The 23,421-nt window shown below is 40.1% G+C and overlaps 1 protein-coding gene and 1 pseudogene across 2 annotated transcripts in view; both read left to right on the forward strand.

Annotated features, from left to right (window-relative positions):
• OTC (ornithine transcarbamylase) overlaps positions 1-23,421 on the forward strand; it is a 62,023-nt gene that overhangs the window by 24,282 nt on the left and 14,320 nt on the right. For both annotated transcript variants that reach the window (XM_007085475.3, XM_042974299.1), the window contains exons 5-6: positions 17,482-17,635; positions 19,711-19,833. In XM_007085475.3, the coding sequence (XP_007085537.1) occupies positions 17,482-17,635; positions 19,711-19,833 (277 nt within the window). The remainder of the gene's footprint in view (positions 1-17,481; positions 17,636-19,710; positions 19,834-23,421) is intronic.
• On the forward strand, positions 403-2,766 carry LOC122235515 (annotated as a pseudogene).

The raw sequence follows: 23,421 nt of genomic DNA on the forward strand, positions 1-23,421 counted from the left end.
GAACTACAGAGCAAATGTCTTTGTTTAAATATTTCACCCTTGATATCAAAGACTAATGACTTTTTCCCGAAAATGATATGCCATAAAGTGTCCTTGCAACACTACTTTTTATGGAAGCTACCCTAGTATGTACTGGAGAATCTACCTCCTCTGAATTGCTAGATTTGAAATAACTCATCTTTAGACCTTTTAGCGATATTATATCAGATAGGACAATGTTAGTATTAAGAAGCATTTGTGTTCATCTTCTGGATGCATGGAACAAAAAGAATAAATAAACCTAAACAAGTTTTTCTTCCAAATATGCTGCCGCTGACTGGGATTACATTTGCCTAATAATTCTGCTTCCACAAAAGTGACCTATACTTCATTCCTAAGCAAATATTACAAGCTGGTTAAGGGATGAAGCCAGGGGCACATCCGGGGAGAAGTTTCAGTGGGGATCTTCCATATAGAACCAAGCGAATGATGGTAAGTCATGTGTGAAGTAGTGGTTGCAAAAAGGATAAACTTGGAGGAACAGCTGAACATCCAATAAAGAGTTAAGGGGTGCAGACTGACAGCCAGAAAAAGTTCAGGACCCGGAAATGAGTGGAGTGGGCAGGAGCCCAAAAGCAGGAGACAAATAACCAAGCGTGGGTTGAAAGCTGAGAATGAGTATAAACATGTTCTTTGCTGTGTTTGCTCTCCACACAACAATTCCCATGCAAGTCCTTAGAGGAGCTCTACGCAGATCCCGAGAACAACAATCTGCTCACAAGTTCCAACATAACTGGGACCTTTTAGTCTCTGTAATTAGTTCCATTGCTACGTGGCTATATGGATACATAAAAGTGGATCCATAGAATTCATTCTGATCATTCCTTCTTACCCAAAAGACTCTGAATAAAAATAATAGCTCCTCCCTAAAGGGTGGCCCTCTTGTACATTATCTCTAAATCTTTGTAAAAGCCTTACACATTAAGTATTATTGGTCCAATTTTATAGATGACAAAACCATGACTTAGAGAAGTAATGGAGCTTCGCACTGAGGTCAGCATTTAAATCACGTTTTGTTTTGGTTTTTTTTTTTAAAGGCCATGCTATTTTGGCTACCCCTACTGCCTCTCATATATAATCCAGGAGAGAGACGGTGAAATACATTATGGAAAGCATTGACTTATGTGTCTTGAGGTCCCCAACATCACCCCCCGTTTGATGATTCACTGGGAGGATTCACGGACTCAGCATACAGTCACACTCACAGCTGTGACTTATTACAGTGAAAGTACACCAAACACAATCAACAAACTGAAAAGGCACATGTCGCGAAGTCTAAGGGAAACCAGATGCAAGATTCCAAGAGTCCTTTTCATGGAATCACTCAGGGCCCGTTTAATTCCCTTAGTAACAAGTTGTGACAACAGGTGTGAAATGTTCCCAGCCAGGGAAGCTCCTTAGAGACTCAGTACCCGGGATTTTCACTGGAGGCTGGTCACACATTTGACATGTACCCAAATCCAGACTCTCAGAAGGAAAGCGGGCATTCACTTTAAACCATATTGTTTGTAAAAACAGAAACAAAAACATTCTAGGCACAGTGGGCCACTCTTATCAGTCCTGGAAACCCTCCCCAAATTGAAGTTCCCAGATGCCATCCAAGGGCCAACATTCCATGCAGGCCTTTAAAAGGCTAGCAGTCAGGCATGGCTTGGAAATCACAAGGCTCGAGACCTAGTCCAAGCTTTGCCACTTACCTACTGTGAGTCATAGGTGAAAACTTCCCCAGATCGTAGTTTCCTTTTCTATAAAGTGAGGGAATTCTGATCCTTAAGGCCCAATTTATATTCTCAAGTGCATGCAAATATATTAGATTATGAAGTGGTAGGCCTTCAACAGAGGCGTGTCCCAATGCAGACAAATGCAGAATTCTGGGCCCAGACTCAGAAATTCTAACTCTGCGGGTGAGAGCTCAGATAGTTTTGAGGAATTTATACTTCAACAAGCCCCTCAGATGATTCTGTTGCCTGGGTGGCTGGACCACACTTTGCAAAACCCCGAATTACAAGGTTGTGTAGTAATCCGGGGCTGTTGTGCTGTTAATCTACTGTGCTAGTGTGTGAGTTAAAGGAATGGTAAGGAAGGGACAGTTAATAAGATATTTCTATGGTTTCATGATAACCGATTGTGAAGGGTACGTTGATAGTGGAGGCAAAATGATTTCACATTGGTTATTCTTAGAATATCTGTGGATACATTAGCAGAAGCAGAAAAATGAAAGGAGTGTCTGCTTTGGAGAGAGGGTGCTAGATTAGGTATTAGACATAATGCATTAAAGGTTGAACTTCCAATATGAATGTCCACAGGCCACTGGAGATAGACCTTGGGGGAAGTTGAATGCTGGATAAATAGAACTATAAGCTCAGTGGTAGAACTGACTGTGGGAGAACTGCATTGTGGGAGAACTGCAGAAGGCTGAACCTTGTGGACAGGCACAGTTAGGGAAGGGCAGGAGGAAATACTTAGGTACAAGGAGACTGAGGATAGCGCAATAAACAGAAGAGGCTGAAATACAAGGCGGGGATGTCAGAAAGGGGGGCAGGGTAGCTACCGTGGCATCTGACTTTCTTCTGTATACCCCGTTCCTGCTTCCTCTGCCAAAATATCTGACAAACAAGATATGGCTGAGATTCCGAAATTCAATGAATCTAAACTGAAGAAGACAGGAGAAGTCCACTGCCTTTCACAGAAGCAATTGAACAGGAGAAGCAAGGAAGTGAATCTTAATGACATCTACCCTGCCAATATGCACCGTGAAATCCATAGCAATTGCCTCTCCTTGCTTTTTGTCGAAGTTAAACTTTGTAAGATGCGAAGAGATGGGATGATGTTTAAATGACAGTGCTGGCCTTTTCAAATCAAGAGAACAGTGCACACCTGACACTGACTGATGGCCTTGCCTCTCCATCCGCCTGTCTGGCTACTTTGGGGGCCCGGTGGAATAAAACAAAAAAAGTGACCGCCCGTTGGTGAGAGAAGAACCAAAGGGGGAATACAGTGAATGTGGCAACAGAAAAGAAAAAGGCAAAACTGGGCTAGCCTCCCGAAGGCTGTTAAGTGCAATTTCCAAAGTGTCAATTATTTAGTCAAATGATTTAATTATTCGTTTATTCAAAAATATTTTTTGAATGCCTAGGTTTTCTTCCAGGAATTGTTTTAGCACTGAGAATGAAACGCTGGTCAAATCAAACAGAATCCTTGTTTGCATGGAAATTATACTCTAGAGGGAGGGGGCTTTCACTATACAAGGAAAGCGTGACGAGACCAGCAGGTTGGGATGAGTGTTAGGACGAAGCAAAAGCAGGGTCATCCGTGGGGGTTACTTTAGATTGCGTGGCACCCTCAGCCTAGCATAAACCCAAGTTCTGGACTCCCAGGAGGAAGGGAAGTGTTCAAAATCATCCATAGTGTTTATACAATTTAGGCAGTGAACCATCCTTACTATTTCTAGGACTGGTGGAAACCCTCCCGAAGTCTAAGTTCCCAGACGCCAGCTGAGGGCCAGCCCTGTCAGTAGGCCTTTCGAAGACAGCCATGTCAGAACTGCTGTGTTAGCTCATTTTTGCACAACTGAGCTCTCATCTCTTCTGGAGTTTGCTAAATATCCTTTACCTAGATGCACCCTAACTGGTAAGGGAGCACATATTGCACCCATAGGGGGACAGCCTCAAGATCTGAACTGTTTCCTCAGTTCAGTGTGGATCCCTGTAGGGCCAAGCACCCATCAGAGAGAATCAAGCATTGCTCAATTCCCTCTTTTGAAAAGTCTCTCTCAGCAATTCTTTCCCACCCCGTAACATACCAGAAGACACAACAGATACGTATTTTTTCAGGTAAATTTACTCCAGCTGTGAGGGTGTTTTCAGATTGTGTCAATTCTCTGGTGCTCTCCTGGGGTTAAGAGTTGGCTAGTCTATTTTTCCCTTCACTGTGGGCTTGTCCTTTTAGATGTGACACCAGAAGTGACACCTTAGCATGACTGAGATGATGCATCCTTCAGAAGTTTGAAATCGGATGGAACTTAGCAACAGCAGTGGGGCATTATCACTCCAGTTTCAGGGCTTTCTCGTTCTTCCATAATCACAGCTGTTTATGCCTAATGTTCTGAGTCCATCAGTGAAAGGGGCATAATAGCTCCACAGTCATCTCACTGTAATACGGCACTTAGTCATACAGCTGCAGGAACCATGAGTACGAAAGGCTTCCTGTAGAACCCAACAACGTGATGCTGGTTCCACTCTACTCACTTTCCCTATAGCTGTAATTTACTTATGGTAGCAATCGCTAGAATGTGTTCTACCAATGGAAAAGTAGTAGAAAGGAAAAGCAGCATAAACCACTGTATTAGTCTCTTAGGGCTGCCATACAAACGAGCACAAACTTAGTGGCTTAAAACAACAGAGATTATTTACTCTCTCACAGCTCTGGAGGCGAGAAGTCCAAAACCAATGTGTCAGCAAAGCCATGCTCCCTCTGAAGGCTCTGGGTAGAATCCCTCCTTGGTGTTCCTTGGCTTGTAGCTGCATCACTCCAAACTCTGCCTCCACCGTCAGGTGGGCTGCTTCTCTGTATGTCTTTGTGTATCCCCTCCTCTTTTTATGAGGACATCCATTACCGGATGTTGGGCCCACCCTACCTCAGTATTACTTCATCTTAACCAATTACATCTGCAAAGACCCTACTTCCAAACAAGGTCACGTTCTGAGTTTCCAGGTGAACGTCATATGAGTTTAGGGGACACCATTCAACCCACTACATAATCACATATCCGCATGCCCCTGTAACAACACAGAAAGCTTTCAAATCGTCATTCTGACAGTTCAAATATTGGAAGTTATAGAGGGATTTGTGGATGAGACACAGTCCTCAAGTGGAGTGAACCGCTGTCATATTGAAAGGAATGTTTTTAAAAAGCTGGAATACTACTATTAAAGGTATTTATACCAGTGATATCAAGCCTGAAAAAGGCAATCTTTCTTAGGTTTCTTACTAAAACGTTTTAGGGGCACCTGAGTAGCTCAGTCAGTTAAGCATCCAACTCTTGATTTCAGCTCAGGTCATGATCTCATGGTCATGAGATTGAGCCCTATGTCAGGCTCTGTGCTGAGCATGGAGCCTGCTTAAGATTCTTGCTCTCCCTCTCCCCCTGCCCCTCCCCTTCCCCCTCCCCCCTCTAAAAAATGTTTTAAAATATTGGTACCTAATTAGGAACTAAGAAATTGGTGTGTGTGTGTGTGTGTGTGTGTGTGTGTGTGTATAGTGGAAATATGATATCTCCATGAATTTTTACAGAGGTCACCAAAAAGCTAGCAGGCATGACATTTGTATATCCTTGGGTGAATGGTAACAAAAGCCAGTCCTTCACAACATGAACTATGACCATTCATAGTATACAGGCAATTTGCCATACTGTAAACTGCAGAGGCTTTGAAGCAGAGCTGGGCTTCAGTTTATGTGACAGCTCGTACCACATTGGTCTTGTGGTTTAGACCAGTTGCCTCTGACTCTTAGGTTTCTCAGCTAGCAAATGGAGGTACAAATACTGATCTTAATGAGTTACATGATGATACATGAGATAATGTTTATGAAGGACAGGCACACAGAATAAATTCAAGTAATACTGATTGAACCAAATTATGGCCTAATTCAATCCCAGGACAAGCTCTGATTTAATGTGAGACATCACTCACTGTGGTCCCCTAGTCGGCGTACGGTGACCCAACACTGAAATTCCTATAGCACATTTTGAGGAGGTCATTCTCAATGCCATCATGCCCTACCCATTTATCCCCGAGGTCCTCAACACAAGGCATAATATCCAAGTCAAAATAATCTGGCCATTATAGAAGCTTTCATGAGTAAATTGCATGTGGCAATTATTAAACATCCCTGGGTTTCTTCCCACACCAGACCATTTGAGAGGAGCCCATCTAGGTTTGCTAAAGGTATTATTTTGTTTCCTCATTATCCTTATATTGATACAACTAAAATTATAACCTGGGTAGAGATATCAGAGCACATGGAATGTTGTCTCTCCTGGAGGGAGACTCTGTTAACAAGTTTATTCCTTGACCAATTTACATTGGGGATAAAGTCTATGTCTCCTCTAAGGCCTTGGCCTGCTTCACTAAAAAATAAAAATAGGAAATAATCCATTTTGTAATAATTACAGAGTTCTCAGTGGTGTCATGCACAGCCAAAAATTCCTCCCACTGTTTGCCGGTCAGCTATTCAACTGATTGGAGGTGTCACTGGTAACAAACTGGAATTCAGGGGGCACACCGCCTGATTTAAGGCAGGATAAGGACAAAAGGAAGAATGCATGGCAGGACCCTATGAGAACACAAGTTATGTTTGTCTCTGGCTTGTGCAATGCATTCACCACATTCCAATAGTTTAGGAACAACTCGATTTCTGACAGCATCAGGATGGTTATGTGATTGTTCATCTCATCAATATCCACATTTGCTCTTAAGATCTGGCCCAGAACACTATATATTGGTGGCTTTTTTTCCTGTTTTGTTGTTGTTGTTTGTTATGTTTGTTTGTTTGCTTTTTCGTATCTGTTCACCCGACCATACAGACTCTGCATCAGGCCTTCCTGGGGCCATGGGGGACTTTGCTTATAGTATTTTTTGCTTTGTTTTGTTTTGGCCTTCTGAGCATTTCAGTTAATTCATTAAAAAGTTTTGATCTTATACCAAAGGAAAAAATGTCAAAGAATAATAGAAATCCAAAGTCAGAAAGGTCTTTATGGGTTATTTAGATTAGCCATCCTTTTCATGCTGCCTCTACGCCATTTCCTCAAAATTGTCCTTGAGCTTGCATGGAAGCATCTGCTCTCAGGGCACTCTATACCCTGGGCTATCTTGTTTCATTCTGATGCAGTCTGACTGTTCTGATGAGAGTTTATACAAACCACCTGAGAGTTCTCTTCTACATTGAGTTGAAATTGGTCTTGTTATGACTCTTGTCCATGTTCTTCCGTTTTTTAGTATCTTTGGAAAGTCATGTATTTTAATATATTTGAAGGTTTCAATTCACTGCCGTCATTGTTCTTATTGGTGCTCAAATTATCCCCCATTTGGCCAATGTGATCTGTCCTCAAATTGGCTACTGGGTCATTTTGACATAACTCTATTAGCCTTTGATAACTCCCTTGCTTTTTGATATGGCACGATGTTCCAGGCTCATCTTGCTCATTTCTTTACCAAGGCCAAGAATTAGCCATTGCTCTAAGAAGCTCTAGTTCATTTTCAATTACTTGCAAAATCATGTTTGGAGGGAATTTTCTTTTTTGAAAGATAGGAGGTTTTTTGTGGTTATTACCGTAATACTCTTTTTGGTAGGAAATACTAAAAGAGATTTAAAAATATAGATAGAACCATCAATACTGCCATCAGTCTGAAGTAATCAATGTTAACATTTTATCTCCTGAGTCGTCTTTTCATTTAAAGTCCTATGCCATGTTTCTCCTTGTTCTACACAGTAAGGAAAGAGATGATGAAGGTGGGGAGGTGGGGTGGGGGTGTGGAATAGACCACATTTTAAACATTTAGGTAAAATCAAGTTGAATACATATTTTAACTTGTGGATTATTTTCAGACCCTAATATTGGCTATCAAACCTCCAGAGGAAAATGATATGTATGAGAAAGTTTAACGTTGGGTAATCTGGATTTTGCAAAGGCTGTTTTGCTACCGTTGTTGACAGATGCCCAAGATTGTCTACAAAACTGCAGGAATGCAACAGAAGGCAGACAGAACTCTATATAGGCAATGGAAATGAAAACAGACAAAAATCAAGTCATTATAGAGCCAGAGAGTATTTTAACTTGTCAGCCTTTCATTTGTAGCACATACAACACAGCTCTTACAACGTTTAAAACTGGGGTTTTCAATTGATGGAGAGCTACCAAAATCCCAGATTACTATTAATGGGCCCGTAAATCCAGCTCTAGGTATAGGTTTGTCATTGTTTCCAATGAAAAGTTTTTTTTTTTTAAAGATCTTTAGTAGCTTGGAAGAAGAAAACTAAGAATGGTGATTTCTTTATGATTTATCGTAACTTTAAACATAAAGTAGAAAGCAGCATTATTTGCAAAATAAATACGAATTGTCTACTTAAAGGTCTTTAACATCTTTATTTCCAAAAGTGATTCCAATGTGGAAACAATCTGGGAGTGGCTCCTTTTCCCCTGTGTCATTAATTCCACTTCACCATCAGCTTCTGTGGTGGAAGGATTGAAGTGGAATTTTCTTTACTTTTTTTTAATGTTTTATTTATTTTTGAGAGAGACAGAGCACAAGTAGGAGAGGGACAGAGAGAGAGGGGGACAGAAGGTCTGAAGCAGGCTATGCATTGAGAACAGCAAGCCCGAAGTGGGGCTTGAACATATAGACTGCAAGATCATGACCTGAGCTGAAGTCGGATGCTCAAAGGCTGAGTCACCCAGGCACCCCTTTTAGTTTTTTTGAGAGAGAGCAGAAGCTGGGGAGGAGCAAAGGGACACACAGAGAGGGAGAGAGAACCTCAAGCACAGTCAGCATGGAGCTTGATGTGGGACTCAATCTCAAGACCCTGATAATCATGACCTGAGCTGAGATCAAGGGTTGGATGCTTAACCGACTGAGCCCCCCAGGTGCCCTTGAAGTGACATTTTCTATCAAGCTTTTTTGCACTCCCTTTTGCCCATAGATGCTTTAATGTCCAGGGGCTTTTTGTGCCTAAAGGAATGGACCTACTTTTTGTACCTTGGTTACTGTCCAACATATTAGTCTCGTGAATTTATCAAGCATTTAGCATTCCTTGAAACATAAAATAGCTAACATTCCTTTGTGGTTCTTGAAATGTGGTCCCCAAACTAGCAGCATAAGCAGTACCTGGGGGTATGTTAGAAATGCAAATTCTGGGGCACCTGGATGGCTCAGTTGGTTAGCGTCCGACTTCAAGTCATGATCTCCTGGTTCAGGAGTTTGAGCCCTGCATCATGCTCTCTGCTGTCAGTGCAGAGCCCGCTTCAGATCCTCCGTGCCACTCTCTCTGTGCCCCCCTCACTCTGTTCTCTCTCCCTCTCCAAAATAAATAAGCATTAAAAAAAAAGAAATTCAAATTCTTTGGGGCCCCAACCCACACCTACTGAGAGACACAACTGGCTGTTTTCCAACTAGCCCTCATGGTGATTCTGATGCGCGTTCAAGTTTCAGAACAACTTCTTTAAACATTCACATACTACTTAACCAATAAATGAAATACATGTCAAATGAACAAAACAAGTCTCCTCAACCATTTAAACACTAATTGCAAACATAATCAAATGCTTTTAAACATTTAACGTAATCATAATCCTAGCATTTCAGATTTCCTTGAATGCTCTATACATTTTTAAAAGGAAAAGATATAAATAAAATGGCATATTGATTACAGAGCTGATTAATATTCTAACAACAAAACTGGCCACACCGCTATTGACATCATAGGTGTTGTTTTACATTCTTATCCCTACTTTTATTCTTTAAAAATTTTTTTAACGTTTATTTATTTTTGAGACAGGGAGAGACAGCATGAACGGGGGAGGGTCAGAGAGAGAGGGAGACAGAGAATCTGAAACAGGCTCCATGCTCTGAGCTGTCAGCACAGAGCCTGACATGGGGCTCGAACTCACGGACCGTGAGATCATGACCTGAGCCAAAGTCGTATGCTTAACCGACTGAGCCACCCGGGTGCCCCATCCCTACTTTTATTCTTATCCTTATATGGTCCTGGAATTTAAACTTCTATCAATTGCTGATTTGTCAGAAATTCTACAAAAGACTACTTTGATACCTTTTCAGAACTTATGTATGTAATTTTACCAGGCTCATCTGGTAAAAAAAAAAAAAAATCATCTCAGGAGGCTAGGAAAGCAGGTTGAATGGGTTGCTAAATACTCAATTTTGGTAGGTTCAAGATGAAATAAACTCAAGCTGCTAACCACTAGGCTGAATATATTTTTTATGACATAGTTTTCACTTTTTATCGTGGATCTATATGGGTTTCCTGTCGGTGCCTTAACATATTTAGTGACTTAAAACAACACAGATTTATTATCTTACACCTCTGGAGGTCAGATGTCTAAAGGTTCCATGGGGTTATGCTCCTTCTGGAGGCTCCAGGGGAGAATCCAAGTCCTTGCCCTTTCCAGCCTTCCTCTACCTTCAAAGCCAGCAGCCCGGCTAGCATCTTCTCTCTTTTCTGACATCTTGCCTCTCTCTTATGAGGACCACTGTAATTCTGTTGGGCCCACCCCAGGATAATCTGTCTCAAGATCCTTAATGTAATCATATCTACAAAACTCCTTTTGCCATCTAAGCTAACACAATCACAAGTTCTGGGTATTAGGGCATGGGCATCTTCGCGGGGCGGGGGGGGGCATTATTCTGTCTATCATAGGATCTCGATTTTCATTTTTCATATAAATTCTGACTTTTTACAAAAACCAAAAATAAAGTATCCTTTAAATTTGATTTTCTTTGTTTTTAATCTCTGGCAGACCCACTGTAATGTTTTTATGACATATTAACCTAGCCTGGTTGTGGTATTTTAAAGTATATGCCTTTCTTAATGACACTGTTTTAGAATTAGTTGGGTCATCAAGAAGTTTTATTCCCAGAGACACAGGAGGTGTCTGAAAATTTAGACTCTTCTTTAGGACAGTTAACTAAGTTATTTTGGAATAAATGGTTGTATCATCTTTCTAATTGGAAATTGAATATTGTAACTGGTGCTAGTTAACTGTTGGGCTCTTCCTCACTTTATATAAAACCACAAATGCTGAGGGCATCTGTCCATTTATTGTACAGTTTCTACTGTCTCTAGGAATTTGCTTTATAAGTTAATGCAATTCTTTGTGATTTACACATATTAAAAATGATATGCATCTATGCTTTATAAACAGAAATATACTTAACAATAGCCCACAAAATATCTATCTTTCTATCTATCTATAGTTATATAGAAGTTATATAGAAGTACTTTCTTAAGTAAATAAATTGAAGCGTACGTGGTAATACTCATTGTTCATTGATACTACAATTATATTTTTGTACATTTTCTTTATATTAACCCTTTTCTTAAGCATCATGGACTTCTACAAGCACAACTTGTTGTATTTGATGATTTTTATTACTATTAGTGATCACAACTTGACAAATAGGAGCTCCTTTAAGTAGATTCTTTTCCCTTTTAGCACTGCCTCTGCAATTTTACAACTGCTTTTGGGGGGCACCTGGGTGGTTCAATTGGTTAAGTGTCCGACTCTTGGTTTTGGCTCAGGTCATGATCTCCCAGTTCATGAGTTTGAGCCCTGCATCAGTCTCTGGGTTGACAGCGTGGGGCATGCTTGGGATTCTCTCTCTTGCTCTCTCTCTCAAAATAAATAAACTTTAAAAAGAGAAAGAAATATAAAAGACATAAAAATAAATAAAATTGCTTTTGCTTCCTGGAAACAACAGGGTGTTACAGACATATATTGATTTTTGTCCAGTGCAAGGACATAGAATTGACTATCCTGTAATAGTTTCTGGTTCCTTTTTTTTTTTTTTTAATAGAACAATATTAAGACCAAATTCTAGGCACTAGGGATACTTACAAGTGTTGAGAGGGAAAAGATTATAGCCACTGCTGCTGCCACGGGACTGTTCTTGATAGTGACTGGGCTAAAAGGAAAATACTTCTATAAGTGTATGAGATCTTGTTCTTTCCAGTATAGCATACCATGCTGTTACCCGTTACTTATCTTATAGTTTGAGATTTCAGCAACTACTAAGACTTTCCTCCTCCACATTGATCCATAGTTCCATCCAGCAGCAGGATATCCCACCGTCCCCCTCCTTCTCTCTTTGAGGACATTGGTTCTTAGTCTTATCTTCATACCGGAATGACTTGGAAACCTTCAAGAATATTCATGTGAATCCCCCACCTCATCTTCTGCTTTAACTTTTCAAAGGACAGAAGGTGGCATCAGGATTTTTACAGCTCCATAGGGAGTACTGACAGGTAGCCAAGGTCAAGAACCTCTTTTCTAGGAGGTGTTGGGCAACCTCAATAAAGCAGACCAGGTGCTTTCCCATAATATTAGGCCATACGGTTTCCAGGGATACCAACTCTGCATTATAAACAGGGCAAGTAAATTCATGTTTCCCTTTTGGCTGCTTTGCTTCGAGAGCTCTTGGGATTGTTCAAGGGAGGGAAGGAACTACAACAGCCCTTTTTTGATCTTCTTGAAAAATTCGTATCTATAGGGCATTGACTCCTCCAATTGCCCCCTCATGTCTCCCTCTTTTAGCCTCATCTTTCTTCATTCTTTTCTAACCTTGCTCTAACTACCTTGAGGTTTGCCAGGACTTGGTTTCCTCATCTATATGTTTAAGGTAACAGTTACATGCAATACCACACTAAATCTAACAAAACTCAACAATACACTGTAAAGTTCTTGAAACCATAAGAGGTTGGAGACCCATGGTTCTAGCTCCCCAAAATTATTTGAGAAGCTACAATAGAAGTAAAATCCCATTTTCCTTCCATGAGATTCCAGAAGGTCAACTGCAATGGTTAATCCAGATTTTTTTTTATCCTATTTGCATACACTTTTTAGGAAGTGATGTATATTTAAAGAAGTCTTTTCCAGTCAAACACTCTGCTACCTCTCTCTCTCATAGGATTTTAGGTATAATAAAATTAACTAATTCATCTGAAATAAGGAATTAATAATTATAGTTATAGGCCTTAGTGGGATATCTATCTCCATCTAACTTACTCCATCATGATAGCGTTAAAAGCCTGTATTCTATAGTATGAAGCATCAGTATATCTGTACTGTGGAAGAAATTTGTATTAAGATCTTGAAGAAAAGGAAGAAGACCTAAAACTCTTCTATTTTAAATAGAAGCCTATGCCTTAGAAGAGTGGTTCTCAACGTTTTTAAGGTTATCTGTGTTACCCAGGAAACTTGGTAATAGTACAAAGACCCAGATTCTCCCCTATTTCAGGAACGTGGGTCTCTGTAGTTTATTAGTTCTTGATTTAGTTCTGATACACACCAAAGTTTGGGGACCATTGCCTTAGGGCATCCGATGGGAAAGGGCAGCTGGTTATTCTAATGAGGAGGCTTTAGTGGAGTGGATTATTCATTTCTCAGGATTTGAGATGCTCTTTTTCCTTCAGTTGAACTAGAAAGCACTCCCTGCCGCAAGATTATGGACAAAATTCTCTGTTTCTGTGAGCTGCCATCTCTTGATTTTTTTTTTTTTTTTTGGCCTGGTTAGGGTTCCAAGAAAAGAATGGTACTTTTAAAAATATGGTGGCCTCAATTCTGTCTTTATTAGGCATCTCAAACTTTAATATGCAAATTAACCACCTGGAAACCTTGCTAAAATGCGGATTCTGATTCAGTGAAACTGAGTGGGGCCTATGACTCTGCAGTTTTAACAAGTTCCCAGGTGAGGGTGATGTTGTTGATCTGAGGAGTGAGGTGCTAGCTTTGGTTGTCAACCTTGGATGCGCACTGGAATCTCCTGGAAAGTTTTAAAAAATACCTATCCCTAGAGATTCTATTTTTCTGACAAAATTGATAAAGATTATGGTCTGGGCACCAAGAATTTTAAAAATTTTCCAGGTGACTTTTATATGCAGCAAATATTTGAAAACCTGCATCTCAAGTCAACCATCAACTATCACCTATTTTGCAAGAGAAAACTCTAAAGTGGCTCTTTCATTCACCTCTTTCATGTTACAACATACAATGTGATTAGATAGCTCAGAGCACTGGTTTCCAAACTTGACCCCTCCACTGATGCCCTGCCATGAGAAGTTTTTATCAGAAGTGGTAAAATAGGAAAAATAAAGACAATATAGTGAATTTCATAAGCTAAATTAATTCAATTCCAAGGATCATTCTTTGAGATTAGGTCATTCACACCTTTTTGGGTGTTAAAATGTCCTTTCTTTAATTAAATGAAGATATTAACATATTATATGTATATATTTGCTTCCTGTTTCATGCCCCTAATTTACTAAACAAAAAGTTGGGAATCTTATGTTGATCTCCATATTGCTTTGGAAATTTTGCTGATCCATGAAATCTGAAAATCTGGGAATTATGGATATGAGAAATCCATGAAAATTTGAAAAAAATCTGAGTCTAGGAGATATTGTTATAGGAATATGATTTTCAGTATTTGACTCTCTAATCTCTGGGGTCAAGGAACTTTTTTGTGGCCCTTGAATTTTACAAGCACCAATAATTTTCTAAAGATTGAGCAAAAATGTCTCAGATATATAAGAGGGACTAATTTCCCAAATATATGTGATAATTAAAATACAAATTTATGAAGACCATACTGAATATATACTAGCTTTAGTTTTTACGCATTTAAAAAGTTTTGTTTTTAATTTTTTTATTCAAGTATAATTAATAGTGTTATATTACTTTCAGGTGTACAATATAATGATTCAACAATTCTATACATTTCTCAGTCCTCATCAAGATAAGTGTACTCTTATCCCCTTTATCTATTTCACCTATCCCTCCACCCACATCCCCTTCTGGCAGCCACTAGTTTGTTCTCTGTATTTTAAGAGTCTGTTTTATTACTTGTCTCTTTTTTTCGTTTGTTCATTTGTTTTGTTTCTCAAATTCCACATATGAATGAAGTCATATGGTATTTATCTTTTTCTGATTTATTTCATTTAGTTAAACCACTAGGTCCATCCATGTTGTTGCAAATGGCAAGATTTCATTCTTTTTTTTTTTTTTTTGAGAGAGAGAGAGAATGGAGTGGGGGTGGTGAACAGAGAGGGAGAGAGAATCCCAAGCAGGCTCCACACTGTCAGCACAGAGCCTGACATGGGGCTCAAACTCACAAACCAAACTGGGAGATCATGACCTGAGCCCAAATCAAAAGTCGGATGCTTAACCAACTGAGCCACCCAGGTGCCCCTTGATCTCATTCTTTTTTATGGCTGAATAATATCCCATTGTGTATGTGTATACCACATCTTCTTTATCCACTCATCTATGGATAGATACTTGGGTTGCTTCCATATCTTGGCTATTGTAAATAATGCTGCAATAAACACAGGGGTACATATATATTTTTGAATTCGTGTTTTAAAGTTTTGGGGGTAAATACCCAATAGAATTACTGGATCATATAGTAATTCTATTTTTAATTCTTTTTGAGGAACTTCCATACTATTTTCCATAGTGGTCGCACCAATTTGCATTCCTGCAAACAGTGCGTGAGGGTTCTTTTTTCTCCACATCCTTGCCAACACTTACTGTTTCTCATGTTTTTCATTTTAGCTATTTGGACAGGTGTACAGTGATACCTCATTGTGGTTTTTATTTGCATTTCCCTGATGATGAGTGATTTGAGCATTTTTCCCGTGTCTGTTGGCCATCTGTATGTCTTTGGAAAAATGTCTCTTCAGGTCCTCTGTCCACTTTTAAATTGGACTATTTGATTTTTCAACTGTGTTGAGTTGCAGTTTCTTTTGACATGGTAATAATATCTACCACTTTTTGATCTCTTACCATGAATAAGCCATCATACTACATACTTTAAATAGGTAATCTAATGTAATTCTCAGAATAACTCAATAGGATAGATATTATTATGGTTTTACAGATGAAGAAACCAAGTCACAGAGAAATGAAATAACATGTCCAAGGTCACATAGCTAGTAAGTTATAGAACCAGAATAGGAACCCCAAACCAGATACTCTATAATTATGACTATATTTAACTACTATCATGAGAGGTTTTCCAATTTTTTTTGCCATTAAAAAGAATTCTTTAAAATTCAAATGGTTAGAAACCTTTGGATTTTGTTAAATGTTTATTTATTTTTGAGAGAGAAAGAGACAGAGTGTGAACTAGGGAGGGGCAGAGAGAGAGGGAGACACAGGATCTGAAGCAGGCTCCAGGCTGGGAGCTGTCAGCACAGAGCCTGTCGTGGGTCTCAAACTCACTAACTGTGAGATCATGACCTTAGCTGAAGTCAGATGTTTAACCGACTGAGCCACCCAAGCACCCCTGGTTAGAAGCCTTTATTGTGCGGGTTTCCCTTTAAATAATAAGAAACCAAGATTTTAAGCCAAAGGCTATCCTTGCTAGTTTGTTAGCTTTAGCTGAGGAACCACCATCACTCTGACACATGGAAAAAAGTTAAAATCTGGATCCAAGGCTCTCCTTCCAGATGTTTTCATGTGCAAAATTGAGGCAATGTGTTGTAATGGACTTTAGAGTTAAACTGACTTTAATTTGAATATGAGCTCCTCCAACTTGATTAGCTGCATGATAACGGGCAAGTTACTTTACCTCTTTGTGTCTTAGGTTCTTCTACTATAAAATGAGAATAATAACATCTATTTTTCTGTGTGTTGTTTGAATTCATGGCTACAATTTGGATTGTCTTGCTTTCTTGGTGGATTTTTGTGTTTACGATATTGAGTGCTTTCTGATATTTTCAGAGATGCCAATAGCTATGCAGAGTGCAGGGACAAGGGCTGAATACCTCCTCAGGCTCAGCCCCTGCAGGAATTTATTGTGGGCTGTGTCAGTTCAAGTTCATGGAGGAGCAGACTGCAAGATGGAATGAGACATGCAAGAGATCTGTAGGGGGAAACAATTGTGAAGGATCAAGGAGGGAGGAAGCAGGAGTAGGCAGGGAGAGCCTTCAGAGCACGATGCAGGTCTGACCCCAGTGAAAGAAGAGGAAGGAGGGAGTAGGGTATAAAGAACCAGAGACTGCAGCACAGCTCTGAGAAAGTCTCAGCCAGGCCAGTGGGGGACCTTGGAGCAAAGAGTGCCCATTGGAGCTCAACTCTGGTGCCCCCACTGGGAACAGCCTGGGGGGAGTGTGGCCTTAGTGGGAACACTGCAGTGTATCCCAAAAGTACAGCAGCTGGAGTTTGTCAGCTAATGGGACTCCTCCCAGAAGGTTCTCTCTTGTGGGACAATGTGTGTGTGCACCTTCATGGCTGCCACACTGGTACTTTCAATTTTATAGTGAATATGTGTATTTGTCTCTGGGATAATGCAAAAGAAAATTAGCCACATGCAAGGTCATTAATGTACCTTGTTTTTAGCCTTGTCCCTTAAAACTTTACCAACTGCCACTTACCAATTATAATTCATCATCATGACTGTTAGGCCCACGATTGCTTTGTAAAAAATAGTAAAATTAGCGGTCGCTGGATAAGACCTTTGGAACACCATCTGGCTTCTGTAATGACTACATGTTTACTATTAGCTTTTAAACCTGTCATGTTGATAGGTAGCTGTAACTTAGTAGAAATTCTAATTTATTAGCGTTTCTTATTCCTGTTTAAGACCATGTATTAAAGAAGGAATTAATAAGCATAATTAACTTAGATTATCTTTTCTTGGTTTGCTACAGCGTGTTGTCAAGCATGACAGATGCAGTGCTGGCTCGAGTGTATAAACAATCAGATCTGGATATCCTGGCTAAAGAAGCATCCATCCCAATCATCAATGGGCTGTCTGATTTGTACCATCCTATCCAGATCCTGGCTGATTACCTCACACTCCAGGTTGGCTCATTCTTTGCCTTCCACAAGAGCAAAATCATCAAATTGTTCCTGACTAGTTCTAAATAGAGCCATTTAAATCATGGTATTGATGTTTTGTTTTCAAATATCATCTTGGCAAAGAATTATAGCATATGTGTGCATACCAAATATCCAAGGATGACAGGACATTGTTAAAAACAGATCCGAAGATCCTTCTGTTCTCAACCCAACTCCCAACCTCTTTTAGCCCCCCTTTCATCCCCTGTTCTCTCAATTACTTTGCTTTTTGGTGACATATTTAACACAATGGATGAACAGAGAAGGCTGGAGCATGCAGAATGGAAAAGCTTTATGTAATCCAGCATACATCAGGCTCTGTGGCTTGGGAATGAAGACTGGTAGAGTATGCTTTGAATATTCAAAGTGGTCAACTACTAAATCGCTTTCTGAGAAGGAGGCCATTTTCTATCATTTTAATATACTGATTGTTTAGGAGTTAAAAGCATGTAGAATTTAGAGAACTGAGGCGAATTCAGCTATGTCTCCTTAAATTAGAAACTTGAATAACCTGGAAAGATTCATCTCTTTTGGGTTGCCACAGCCAATCTACACGGGCTTGCCACCAGGAATCCTGACAACCATGGTTTCCGTGTTGATGGACTATTCTGGGAAGACAGGGAAAACTGGATAGGTCCATATTCCTCCTTATTTGGATAAGCAACGCACATATGAATGTGAAGTTAAACTCGAAACTCTTTGGTGATGGGGATAAAATTCATCCAAAGATGATACAACAATGTAGGATACCAAGTGGCTGTTTGCAGGTGTGGCTTTACATATATGCCAGATAATTTAATGCTTCTGCCTGGGGCTTTATCCTTACTAGATTACAAATGTCCTATCCATCACACTGTCCCCTGTAGAACCTGGTGCAATGCCTTCATATAGAAGATACTCAAAGCAGGAGTTGAACGAAAAAACAGCAGCTTATTAAGAACACAATCTAAATCAGATGGGCTCGAATTTAAATCCTAGCTTAGCCATCTAATAGTTCTGCGGACTCCAAATTGCTTTGCCTTTCTCTTTTTTAAATATTATCTTTATAAATATATAAAATATGTGAAACCTACAGACACTTCAAAAAAAGCAAACAAACACCTTTGGGCCCATTACATAGTTTTGTCAAATGTAACTTCAGAATTTTTTAATTTTTAATGTTTTTTTTAAATTTTTTTTAACGTTTATTTATTTTTGAGACAGAGAGAGACACAGCATGAACGGGGGAGGGGCAGAGAGAGGGAAACACAGAATCGGAAGCAGGCTCCAGGTTCTGAGCCATCAGCCCAGAGCCGGACGCGGGGCTCGAACTCGCGGACTGCGAGATGGTGACATGAGCCGAAGTCGGACGCTTAACCGACTGAGCCACCCAGGCGCCCCAGAATTTTTTTGTTTTTAAATAAAATATTTCAAGTAGAGTTGAAGCCTACTGTGTAACTCTCCCTGATCCCATTTCCTCTCACCCCACAGAGAAATTATTATCCTGGTGTTTGTTTTTATAATTCCCAGGCATGTGTTTATACTTTACACATCTGTATCCATAAACAACCAAGAATATTGATGAGCATGTTTTTTAACTTCGTATAAATGGGAACACAGCCACCATGTTCCACTGTTCCAGGTGCATTGTATTTCCCCTTTCTAATACCAATGAATGTAAGCTCCACAAAGGCAGTGATATTTTTTTGTCTCCTTTCTTCATTGTTCTATCTCCAGGACCAAGGAAAGCCTCTAGACATTGATGGCACTCAATTTGTTGAATGAATGAATAAAAAAATACAACAAAGATTCAGATTTGAAATGTATGAAAATAAGAGTCTCTGTACAAGTTCATATGATGTCTTGGTTTAAGATATTAAGTTGTTTTGCTATTTCTTGGGATTGCACATTCATGTTATTGAATGGCCCTGTATAATGCAAAAAAAAGTTTATTCATTCCAACAAAGTATTAAAAACTATGTTTCCTTCATTTTAGCCCTAATAATTGTTTCACATAAGTGGACTTCCTCCTGGATATAATCTTCTCGCTTGCCTTTTAGGAACACTATGGCTCTCTGAAAGGCCTTACCCTCAGCTGGATTGGGGATGGGAACAACATTTTGCATTCTATCATGATGAGTGCTGCAAAATTTGGGATGCACCTTCAGGCGGCTACTCCAAAGGTAGGGAAAATCTCTTTGCTGAGACTAACTCTCTCTTAAATCATCCCAGATGCAATTACCCAGTGAAAGCAAACCTCTCTTCCATTCAAGGCAAGCACAGGTGAGGCCACGAAATTTAGTTTACGTTACCAACCTTACTATTACAGCTATCTGGCCTCTTGAGTGCCCAATTTCCCATCTCTACACTAAGAGATAATCTTGGCTCATGCCTTTCATCCCGTGAGTCTTTTTTAAAAGCCTGTCTGAATTATCCCTTTGAATGCCCTAAAACCAGCCATTATGATGACTGGCATCCTTGTGCATTGCTACCACAAAGACTGAAGAAAGCAATGAAATCCAGACAGCATACAACTTCCAAGGCATGGAGAGGATGTTGTCATTTTCTAATACTGCAATTTAGTAGAAAAATGTCAATCTAATGTGAAGGTCACAATGATGGCATCTACATCAGTTTAGTGTTTCAAACTCAACTCCAGGAGCCCTTTAGCTTTTTAAATCTGAGTCCTTCATGGCTGTGACAGTGCCCTCCATATACTTCCTACCCTGCTGCTAATCTCACACAGAATGCAGGGGAAGCATGACTTCTTTCATAGGTCCAAAGTAACCCTTCTGATATGTAAGAAGCTTGTAACAGTAGCTGCCTCTGAGAAGGGGAACTGGGAGGTTCAAGGACAGAGAAAGGAGGGAGACTTTATTTTCATGGTATATCGTTTTACATGGTTTGAATTTCTTTTTTTTTTTAACATGGTTTGAATTTCTTTTTTTTTTTAACATGGTTTGAATTTCTTAACGTGCAAATGTTTTACCTACATAATGACATAAATCTATAAGTAAATACACCCAAATAAAAAAGTGTAGATCTCCCAGGAGAAGCCCTCTGTTAAGATACCCCCAGCCTCATACAAAATAAATAGGCCTTTTAGAGGGTAAAAAATAACCCTACAAGAGACTCATACACAAACCAGTCCTGAAGGATCCCCACAGAACCTGTTAAATACCCCATTGCTACTGGATATTTCCCCCATAATATTTCTGATTGGCTACTAATATCCTATCAGGAGTCTTGGAAGGGAAAACTCTCCAAAACAGAAACCATTTCAGAAACAAAGTAAAAGATAGAACTGGCCCTCTTATTAAGAGATGAGTATTCACACTTAATGTGCACTAGTGTGCTTCTAACCAGGCATGTGTTTGCTGTTTGTACTCAGTGTGAGGGTTCACTTGGATAAGCTAAGGTATCCAGAGGGGAATGTGTGAGGCCTAAAAATTACTCCCTGCTTCTCTTTTTGAGTTTGAGATGTTTATTTGCCAATCACCAGGAACATGAGTTACACAATGTGGATTAATGGCTGAATTTCTCCAATAGGACATATCCAAATCCCCAAGGTTTTTTTGCCCTCTTCACCCCTTCCTGCACCACTGTCTTGGGCCAGGTTCCCCACGAGGCGACCCTGTGATGAGGATTTGGGTACAGGGGACTTATTAAAGAAGTACTCCAAAGGGAGACGGACAGAGAAAGGGAAGAATCTAAGCAAGAGGGCCATTTATAGTGACTAACCTATCCCGTTTGCCTAAGACTGAGGACTTTCCAGGGACATTGGACCATCATTGCTAAAAGTGGGAGACTGCCAGGCAAACTATACGATTTGCTCACTCTAATGCCATGTTGGGCACTATCCCACAGAAGGAAGCTTCCGCCTGATCCCATGGGTGAGCTCGGGAGTGTAACTTATGCCCCAGCATTGTCTCAACCCCAGCAAGGAAGGTGGGCCTTCATCCTTTGAATCAGTCACTGGTCAAGGGCAGCAGGGGGAGGTAGAGTGGCAAATGCCCTGGTGATTTTGGCAGGACATGCAGCCGAGAAGCCAGAGCGCTGTCTTCCAAAGAAGGGCTGCAAGTGCTGTTCCAAGCCTACTGAAATGGGGAGAGGGGGGAAAGCTGTAAAAAGGGATCCTAGGATGGCATTTGGGTACAGCACCAGCATCGTCTGCTGCATCCTGCCAAAGAAAAAGAAAACAAGATGCTTTTCCCCAGTGTTCTTGCTGAACCAGTTTGAGTCAATGCGCCCCACTGCCTTCATTTGCAAGGGCTGCCATGACAAATTGCCACAAACTGGGGGGCTTACAACAACACAAATGTATTATTTCACAGTTCTGGAGGCTAGAAGTCCAAAAGCAAGATGGTGGCAGTGCCATGCTCTCTGAAGCCTCCAGGAGACGATCCTTCCTAGTCTCTCTCCCCACAGCCCCAGGCCTCCTTGGCTTGTGGCTGCATCCCTCCAGTCTCTGCCTCCACGTTCTTTCCTTTATGTTCTCCGTACAGATGCCCCTCTTCTTATGAGGACGTCAGTCATGTTAAATTTAGGTCCACCCTAATCCATCTGCAAAGACCCTCCTCAAAAAGGTCACATTCTGAGGTTCTGACTGAGGATGAATTTTTGGAGGATATTGTTCTACCTAATACACTTGCCATAGAAGCAATGTCAGGCATGGACAATGGCATGTATTAGAAGCTGCCCTCTTATAGTCAACTCTGGGGACTCAGAGAGATCACTCTCTTTCCTTCAGCATAAACTGAAATAAAGGGTCAGATCTGACACGGGCTTAAGGCGGTTCCTGTTCACATTATGGAAAGAGCACACACTCTGGCTATAATTCTAATTTGAAGAAAGGCTCTGTATTAATGCAAACTATTATTGTATTTAGTTTTTACAGATAAAACGTATATTAACAATAATTGTTCCCTGCTAGAAGATGTTTCTGGAAAGGCTTTATTCTGTCAGAGAACTATATGATTTAAACATTTCATTGCATGTCAAAGATGTTTTATTAACACCAAAGGAAAAAATTCTAATATTACAAAGTGATTTCAGTATTGTTCTCATGCAGAAACTCATTTAAATGATAAAGAGTACTAAAACTTGGCTAAATTTCGGTGGGAGTAAGAGTTTTAAAAAACCTTCAGGAAAGTCTGATAGTACAGAAGTTGTTCCATTAATTTATAAGTAGGCCTATTTCCTTTAAAGATAAAGCTAGGAGATTTATTGTAAATTTAGGAAGCCCTTGAGGTGCCTGGATGGCTCAGCCCCTTGGGCGTCTAACTTCAGCTCAGGTCACGAACTCACGGTTCATGCGTTCGAGCCCCACGTTGGGCTCTGTGCTGACAGCTCAGAGCCTGGAGCCTGCTTCAGATTCTGTGTCTCTCTCTCTGTCTCTGCCCCTCCCCCGCTCATGCTCTGTTTCTCTCTGTCTCAAAAATAAATAAACATAAAAAAATTTTTTTTTAAAAAAGAAGCCCTGGAGTTCCCAAGGCCATAATTAATCTATTTCCCCATTCTTCAGCCTAGAATAACTTACATGTTCGAGAAAACATAATTTTGTCCTTGATTGTAAAATTGCTCCATAAACTATTGATGGTAATGATTTTAACATTGTTCTAAGTGAATTTTAGACTGAACTGGGTTTGTTAATCACCTTCTTCCTCTGGTTTTAAGATTTATGTAAAAGCCAATGAGTGATTTCGTATTGAAGGCTGAGCTGTGAGTAAAGAATTCTTCTTTGTATTCTCAGTCATGGCCCAGTGCGTGCA

The sequence above is a fragment of the Panthera tigris genome, chromosome X (assembly GCF_018350195.1).
Source record: "Panthera tigris isolate Pti1 chromosome X, P.tigris_Pti1_mat1.1, whole genome shotgun sequence".
Classification (NCBI taxonomy): Eukaryota; Metazoa; Chordata; class Mammalia; order Carnivora; family Felidae; genus Panthera; species Panthera tigris.